At 36.1% G+C, this 9,695-nt stretch overlaps 1 protein-coding gene across 1 annotated transcript; it reads left to right on the plus strand.

Moving 5' to 3' along the window:
- The first annotated feature begins 3,452 nt into the window (after nt 1-3,452).
- gjb1a (gap junction protein beta 1a) lies at nt 3,453-6,448 on the plus strand. The gene is made up of 2 exons (XM_054625975.1): nt 3,453-3,480; nt 5,712-6,448. The coding sequence occupies exons 1-2, from the start codon at nt 3,453-3,455 to the stop codon at nt 6,446-6,448; spliced, it is 765 nt and encodes a 254-aa protein (XP_054481950.1).
- Nucleotides 6,449-9,695: the final 3,247 nt, after the last annotated feature.

Below are 9,695 nucleotides of genomic sequence, written 5' to 3' on the forward strand. Positions count from 1 at the left end.
TGCGACAAAAATAAAGATAAAATACTTTTTGCCACATTAAAATCATCATTATAACAACATTTTTTTTAGACTTTCTATTAATCTTAGCTTTTATTACTGGAACATTTTACCCCTAGAAAGTAATAGGCTAAATCAAAGGGTGATCAATACTTTTAGTTTGAATTGGTCACAACCAGTTGTTGCAAGATGACATTGCTTCATTTTAAGGGATCAAAAGCCTGGAAGGTTGTGAACAACAATGTTAGAGAAGTGAGTTAATGACCAGAAACCGGATACAGTAAGGTGCTCTTGAGCGAGGCCCTTAACTCTCAACTGCTGCAGTGAACAACAGATCTGTCTCTGGTTGTAATCGGCAGCACCCTGTGTCAATGTCGACTTTCCTGAATTAATGAAATAAAGGTTCTACTTGCTAACATTGTTATAGACCTTTAAATTAGAGCTACGGTAGCACTGTGTGTTGGAGGAACATAGTTTAAATTTTAAAGCATCTCACAGTACAGACACAGCTGCACTGACACTTAATTGCTTAAGTGTATAACAAGTGTTAAACTTAACTTACATTCTGTTTTTAGGGTGACTTTGTAACATCTGTCTAGGGACTACAGATGAAAAATAACCTCTTGGCTAACTCGGGCGCATTTACAGAAATGTTTTATTAATGTGCACTGTCCCTACCAAGTAAACCAATAAAATAAATAAAATAAAAAATAATTATTAATGTGTAGGGCCCTGAACACATCACGAGAACGTGTTTATTTCACAGTGAGACTGGTCACACCTGCATGTGACTGGGTGTGTTCCTACATTTAAGAATGAGCACCATAATATCACTGGTCTATTCACAGGCACCTTCACCAGACTTACTGGAGCTTATACAAGCACAGAAGTGTCCCTCACACAATGGAAACATTAATGTAAAACTATGTCTTCACACAAAAACAATAGTATTAAGGTCACTTGACTCAGCTGAGTACCGCTTTAGGAATATTAAAGAAATATCAAGATTTCTGGAAATAAAGGTATTGATCACTTCCTGATGAACATTAGTTATGAAGCTTTCAGTTTATTTGACACACCGGCAGACTTGTTTGTCTCCTCAGAGGCGTTCAGGAATGTGGACCTGGATGACTAAACAAATTACTGCCTGTCACTCTCCCAAGACTGAATTCACTTCTGCAGTGTAAGGGAAGTATTATTAAAATGTTGCAATGACTGTTAATGACCTCTAGATGTCATCATTCAGTCTGAACTGAAGCAGGAGACTACAGCATTTACTTTTAGTTAATTAAGTTCATTTATTTTGATGATGGTTCATCAGTTTATCTGAAAAAGGTTCACCCAATACTTTGGACCTACAAAAATAGCAATACTACATTGTAGAAATACTCTGTTACAGGTAAAAGTCCTGCATTAAAAACTTTACTTAAGTAAAAGCAAAACAAGTATTTGCATCAATTTTCCCTAAAGTACAAACAGTAAAAGTACCAATAAACAGAATGGCCCTTTCAGAATTATTGACATTATATTACAGGATTTGATACATTAATGTGTTCTTCACTTAAATTTTGCTGCTGATAGTTCAGGCTAATTTTTGTTTAAATAAGCAAAATAACTAAGGGCAGTGTAGAAAGTACAATATTTTTCTCCAAAATTTATTGGCGTATAGGTAAAGTACAAGTACCTCAAATTGTACTTAAGTACAGTACTTGATTAAATATCCACAATCCATCACTACCTTTAAAGTGTTACAACATTCACAATGCCAGCAACTCATTTCGTAAGTGTTCATCAGAGTGAGAACGCATCAAACAATGCAGATGATGAACACACACACACACACACACACACACACACACACACACACACACACACACACACACACACACACACACACACACACACACACACACACACACACACACACACACACTGATACACAGACATTGCATTTATTTCCTGGATATATCCTAACCTTAACATCAGTCAAACCAAATTTTATTTAACTCCCTGAGCGTGAAATCAGATTTAATTGTTTAATTGTTAGTATTATTTTGCTTGCATTTTATATCGTTGATCATTTTAGTTTGTTTTTAAAAAAGCTGCGTTCCAAATGTTTTGTTGATATGTTTTGCATATGGCTGTTTCTGATCACATCCTTCTGGTAGAGTTCATACTGTTGTTTCCAATAGCTTCAAATCAAGTCAAACAAGGATCAGTATTGGTCCCCTTTCTATTTATGCTGTACATAAATAATATCTATTTACAAAATAAACATTGCAACGTGATAAATAATTATGTGGTTGTTGTGGAAATGCTTTAAAGTTATGTTGAAGTTCTTCAACACCTCACTGCTAAAAACAGTCAGCTAAATAGATTATTCAGTCTAAAACACGGGTCATTAATCCCACAGTAATACGTCAAACTGTGAACATTTTAAATATGACAATACACTCTTGTTCTCTTATCTTAAGATTTAATGGGTCTTTCTTTGTTTTAGACCTTTTATGTTTTACTCCATATTGCGTCAAAAGCATCCTCCACTTCCTCCTGCACAACACAGCACAATGAGGACGAGAGGACCGACCGCAGTCCCCACACAGATTCCTCAGCTGGGCAGAAATTAAAACGTTTGATCTGAATTCTGAAGCCGTTTGTTTGGTGTCTGTCAATGGGGCTATTGTATGCAAATATTGGACACAGAATCATATGACCTCTCCAGTGCAGGGCAGTGGCTAGTGTGAGGGAAATCATTAGCAATGCAAAGTCATGGTGCTCTGATACTCTTGTTCACAGTCACAGATTTTTGAAAAAAAAAAACATCTGCTAATGTCAACGTAAATGTTTCTGGATGTGCTTTATTCCAAACTACAGCTGACGGTAAGTCTGCTTCATTTTAGATCATGTCGCTGAGGACAAGATTTTCATTGTCTTCAGATGATTGAATCTGTGTTCATGGGCAGTTTGTTCTTTACTGTTATGTCTTGACCTTAAAGAGTTTGGTAAATATGTGCATGTACAGTTAGTTACAGATAAAACTGTGACATTCCACTAAGTAAGTTTTTCTTTATTATTTAAACAAATCAAACAAAACAGTATTTACAGTCCCTGAGTCATGTTTATGGATAACTATACTGCCAGTCACTGAATCATCATAAATTTATAACCAGAGGACTCCTTCTTTAATAAACATCAAAACACTTTCGGACCATAAACTATTTCCCTTACGATAATTAAGAGTATTAGACACCGTTATGTTGGATGCAGATGCCCACTTTGTATGCTACACCATGGCGACTGGTGAAAGCATGTCACATGACACACGGTGCCAGACTTCAGTGTTGCACTCTTAAGCGGCCTGCCAACTGCAGAGGGGGGCAGAGAGCCTTCCTTCTTCTCTGGATTCACATCCATGCAAAACCAGCAGGTCAACATTGTCCTCTACGCCGTCTCCTATGCCTCTTACGCCTCCTGCTGAGCCGGGTAACAACTCTGACATTTATACCAGACTGGAAATTCAAGCACGTTAGAAGCTAAAACAGGACAACCAATTATGATCAGCACAGAGTAGATATTACATTTTGGATGATTTGTTGGCTTGGAGTTAATTCAGAACTTTACAAAACTTAACTTATTTGATGGAAAGAAGTAGAAAACTGGAAGTATGATTCATTTTTATTCAAGCATCGAGAGTTCATTTGGAGTTTACAAATTTCTATTAAGGAACAGTAGTATTTTAACCAGTATGTAAATACTAAATCTGCACTCAGACTCAAGTTGTGTTTGTAAGTTTGCTTCTAAAATACTTGTAATTCTTTGTAGCTTCTTTAATGTTCTTTAAATGTTTTGAGTCTCTGGTTGTCACTGGATAGATATACAACAGAATATTGGAAATGTAACCTGCCACCTCTTTACTGTGAGGCCGCAATGATCATTTTCATTTTTGATTAATCTGCTGATTATTTCCTTTAATATTCTGTGAATCTCTTGTATGACAATATTTTAATAATGGCGCCAATTCCTCAATTCCACTTGTTTGTCCGAACAACAGTCTGAAGATATAAAATGTATCATGTAAGACAAGGAAAAGCAGCAAATCCTCACAATTAGGCAATTTTTTCTGGAAAAATTACTCATAATAGTTGTTGGTTAATATTCTGTCAATTAACTAATTTACTCATCATCTTATTATTGCAGCTTTAAAATCTGCTGTGACTTAAGCCTCGGATATACTTTACGTATGGATGGTTGCAAAGACATGAGCTGACACGGAATCTAGACAAGGAAACATTTTGATTTTTAATTTCTGCGCTGGTTTCTCCTCGCAGCAAACAAACAATCTCAAAGCTCCTCATAACTCCATTTTTCACCTCTCATACAGATCTGCGTTTTTTAAAAATGTTTTTTAAAAATGTTTTTTAAAAATGTTTTTTAAATGTTGGATCATACCATCAGGGCGATGCCTGATAGTATGATAATAATAATAATAATAATAATAATAATAATAATAATAACAATAATGGATTTTATTTATATAGCACACTTTAAAATACAAAGAAATCTCAAGGTGCTGCACAGGGTAGAACAATCACAATAATCAAATATAATAATAAAACGCTAAAAACAAACAAAAAATAAAATAAGAATTTAAATTAATTAATTAATTTAATCATAATGAAATCTAAGAATATCTATTAAAACTGAACAACCACCCAAACACAAGCAATCTGATGATGTCACTTTCGCCGTGTGAACACTCGTGACTCTTGTGGATGTATCTAGCAAAAGTCAAGCTTAAAGGGCAAGAGACAAGTATAGGCCAAAATAATCAGCTAAATAATATAAATTCTTAGCATAATCTATTTTCAATTAATTTTTTTCAGCAATTAAAGTGAGAATATACTTTTAAACAGTCATTAACAAACATGTTTTTTAAAGTCATCACAGTCATCAGTTGTCTTGTCAAAGTTAACACATTTAATAAGAAAATAATATCTGTTAGTGATGTGTATAATGCAATTAGTTTTTAATGTATAAACTAATCAGGAACTGATAACTTTTTTCTCACGTTAAGATTCCCTAATCTTACCTCATTTAGTGATGCAGTCGGCAAATTTACACACTACAAAATTAAACATAGGTATTATTATACTTTTAATAACTGGCTGTATTGTTATTAAAGTTACTATTGGAAATGTATGTCTTGAACTGATGCATTTAACCCTTGAAATATTTATTTTTGGAAATGAGTAATCAAAAGTATTTTTGAGTGAATAGTCACATCGAAGCCTGATTTTGCTGAAAGGTTCAAATTAATGAAAGACATTGCCATTTTTGGGTGGTTATAAATAATGATCAAGAGAAGTTTGGTTTAATTTTTGTATTTTATAGAAAGAAAGACACAAAATCTGGAGAAAATACTCCTATTTTTTAGTGTTTCTATGTTGTAGTTTTTTATAGTATGTGTAGTATTGTTTTTTTATGTTGTTTAATTTTTGTTTATTGGTTTTTAATTTTTTTTCTTTCTGTTAGCTCATTTTATATCCCCAACAGATTTGTTCTGTTTATTCTGCTCCATGTACCTAATGATTTACTGTAGCTCTTTTGTTGCATGATGTCCTTTTTGCAGTGGAAAAGCTTACATTACAAAAAAACCAAACATATTTAGCACAATATTCTCTCAGCTGTTGACCATTTGATGTATTCTCCATCAGACCAGGAAACAAAGATGAACTGGGCATCATTTTATGCTGTCATCAGCGGTGTGAACAGACACTCCACAGGCATTGGTCGCATCTGGCTCTCTGTCCTTTTCATTTTCCGCATCATGGTTCTGGTGGTTGCGGCGGAGAGCGTGTGGGGTGACGAGAAGTCCGGCTTCACCTGCAACACCCAGCAGCCGGGCTGCAACAGTGTCTGCTACGACCACTTCTTCCCCATTTCCCACATCCGCCTCTGGGCTCTCCAACTCATTCTGGTCTCCACCCCCGCCCTGCTGGTCGCCATGCACGTCGCCCACCGTCGCCACGTTGACAAGAGGCTCTACAAACTGTCAGGGCGGTCCAACCCCAAAGACCTGGAGCAGATAAAGACCCAGAAGATGAAAATCTCAGGTGCTCTGTGGTGGACGTACGTCATCAGCCTGCTGTTCCGCATTGTCTTTGAGGTCACCTTCATGTATCTGTTTTATATGATCTACCCTGGGTACAAAATGATCCGGCTGGTGAAGTGTGACTCGTACCCCTGTCCCAACACGGTGGACTGCTTCGTGTCGAGGCCCACAGAGAAGACTGTCTTCACCGTGTTCATGCTGGCCGTGTCAGGGGTTTGTATTCTGCTCAACATTGCAGAGGTGGTTTTCTTGGTGGGGAAGGCCTGCGGTAAACATCTGCACACTGCTGGAGACTCAACTGTGGGGGCTTGGATCCAACAAAAGCTTGGCTCGTTCTAACAAAACACACAGATTTCATACTTGCACAAAGGGACATATATGTTATCCTTGATTTCTAGCAACAGCTATTGATTTAACTTGTGAGTAAAGTGCATATAATATACTGTATATGGCAGTTTGACATGGGATGAATTATCCAGTGGTTTATAATATCAGTGACAAAGCATTTAATGCCAAAGTAGGGAAAAAGTACTGTTCAAACAACACGTGTTCTCACCAGACTTAAGATAATACTTGGAAGAATTCCCACAGGAACTACAGTTTACATATTCTGCCTTGAACCTGAAGACTGTTTACAGCAGCACTTTGTACTGACGTGATATCTATTGATGTTGCAAATAGAGATCAATTAAGTAACATGTTATGAAGACATATGCCAACTGACCACATTATAGGCTTTCATTGTCATGGGCTTTAATATCCACAATTGTGGACATTTGTTTGGTCTTGAAATGAAAATGTTAAATCATGAAATGTGACACGTGCTATTTAAAATAATCAGAGAAGTGTGCCGGCATTCAATGTTTTAATATTTTGGGCCTTTTGATTTATATATTCTATTATTTACATTAAATATGATCACGAACATCATGTGTTTGCCTTAATCGCCATAGATTGAATCTAATGGACTGGAGGATCTATGTATTCTAGTTGTTAGGAGAGAGATGTACTAATACATGCAAAACATGTTATAACATTGAAAGTGTTTGTTTGATACTGATTCTTTACTTCCTTTAGATATAAAAAAAAAAGCAATAACCCACATAAAAGAATAACAATTTCAATGTATTAATAATGCTTAACTTGTTTTATAATCCTTGTGCCTCACTAGGGACTTATTTGTCTTTTTCATTTTTTTTTATTTTGTTTTGCAAGGGTGTGAGTGTTGGTTTTTTTTCTCATATTTTGGAAGATCGACCTCAGCTCCCAAAACAAACAGTGTAGCCAAAAACACTCCCTTCAGGACAAAAATGTCCCCATTGAAACCCATTGAAACCACAATTATTGAAGCCACGGCCATTACACCATAAAATCATGTATTCAATTATATGAGGCATTCAATCTAGAGCCCTTGCTTTTAATTTTTTTTTTCACAACAATGAGCGATTTTGGCCATTTTATTCATACTATTTTCCTGGGTTCCACTGGTGCCATTGCTGCTGTATTATGGAGTACTGCAGTGTTTGATGCAATGCATCAAAATCAATGTTGTTATTGACACATCCCAGACTGTGAAAATAATCACCCTAGCATTTATAATACAGAGAATAATCATTAAAACACAACAGCAAATGGCATTAAACTAGTGGAAGTTTTTTTTAGGGTATAATATGCAGTATTTTCCTTCAAAACAATGTTTGGACTGAAATAAAACTAATCCCTCTCAATCGTTATATATGAGCAACTTTTCTTCTTAGTTTGCTGTGTTCGGGACATTTCTTGGCGTCAGCAAATAGCCTTTTGGCCCCACATGATGTGTGACCCCAAGTCAATAACATCGCAGGGTGTTCGTCACGTTCTCAATCCCAGGTCTTACAACCTTCAGAGTCTGATGCCGAGGCACCTTTTAGCGACTATGATACAAAACGTTTTATTTCTCAAATAATTGTTATCGCTGCTCCCTCTCTTCATTCACTCTGTAGCTTGCTCGACCACTGCGTCATTCTCATTTATTATTCAGATAAGCATTCAATTGTTGTGTTATTTTCAACAACAGAGGCATTATGTAAACCAACTGGCATTCAAAGGGTTAACATTCTGAAAATGAATGGATATTTGGAAGTGATGATCAGGGCTGAAGTTGGTTGAAACATTTAACAGTGAAAATGAATATATGTATAACATTTACTGGTAGTTTATTAATGTGGGCATTTTTGTCCTTTAAGTCCAAGGACATTAGAGCAACATTGTTTTCTTTAAAGTGAGGTACAAGGGTTAAATTCATTAATTAATTTGGAGCTGGATGTTTATATGTTGTCAGTGCACAATAGAATAAAATCAACCACAGTTTGTGTTATTGTAATTTTTACTAGGTTTTCTCTCCAAATCCAAAGACAAATGATTACACATGCAGAAATTACTATTGTGGATTGTCCATGGCTTCTGAAATTGTCTTAGACTCAGATGGGAGTGCTCCAACATACCAGGTGAAAAATTATTCTGCTGTACAATATTTTGATAGGATTTAGTGGAAATAGTTCTGAAATCAACAGAGAGCAGTACTTATCTGCAAGAAGAAATTAATCTGCACTGTTTTGCCACTTTCATAAACGTGAATGAAGCTCCATCCCACATCTACAGTAGTGGCAGCGTTACCATCTTTGGATGAGAGGTCTTCGGAGCCGCGTTGCCACCTGTGAGGAATCGTCTCAGGCTGATTAAGTTATTCCTAAACTCCTTCTGAAGGCCAGAGTGCAGAGGTTTTTGGTTATCAATAGCTTGGCCATGTACAGGGTCAGTGTGTGGGTCACCACACTGTCAATGGTTGACCTATAGGACAGCTGGACCTGAGATGACCGAGCATGAGGGCATTTATCTTTTTATGGAACGCGTCGACAAACACCATCTATAGTGTTCAGGTAGACGTGAACATCATTGGTAGCACTGTACCTGGTATTCCTGTCTGTGACTAGTGTTAGTGGTGACTGTGTGTGAGCAAAGTTTTTACATATATATGGGGAATCTCACTACCACCCACACGTTTTGATTAAGTGATTGGCAAAGTTAGATAGAAGTTCATCAGAAGGACGCTGATTTTGACGATTATCTTTTTATAGCTTATTGGTTGAACCATTGCACAGCGTGTTCGCCATGCAAAAAACTTTTTTTTGCAAAACCTCCATACAAGATAACGTCTATTTTGTAAAGAGGACCTTCTACAACCTAAATGCATGAAAGACATTAAAATATATAGTGTAGTCCTCTCAACTTTAAGGGAAGTTATTGTTTATGATTTACATTCCTTTATTACAATTTTAATATATATATATATATATATATATATATATATATATATACATTACTTAAAATCCTACTTAAAATTGTAATAAGAGAATGAGAATTTGCTGAAGTACCAAAATTGTGCTCATGTACAGAATGAGAGTAAATGTAGGCTACTTTGTAGTTTCTTTCCGCCACTGCTGAGTCGTCTGCACCACAGCAACACAATGCTGCTAAACTTTAAGTAGATACAAAGAATAAAGAACTCCAGTCACGCAGTCTAAAGAACAGCGTCGAGTTTGTATAT

Source organism: Anoplopoma fimbria, chromosome 24, assembly GCF_027596085.1.
Source record: "Anoplopoma fimbria isolate UVic2021 breed Golden Eagle Sablefish chromosome 24, Afim_UVic_2022, whole genome shotgun sequence".
NCBI lineage: Eukaryota > Metazoa > Chordata > Actinopteri > Perciformes > Anoplopomatidae > Anoplopoma > Anoplopoma fimbria.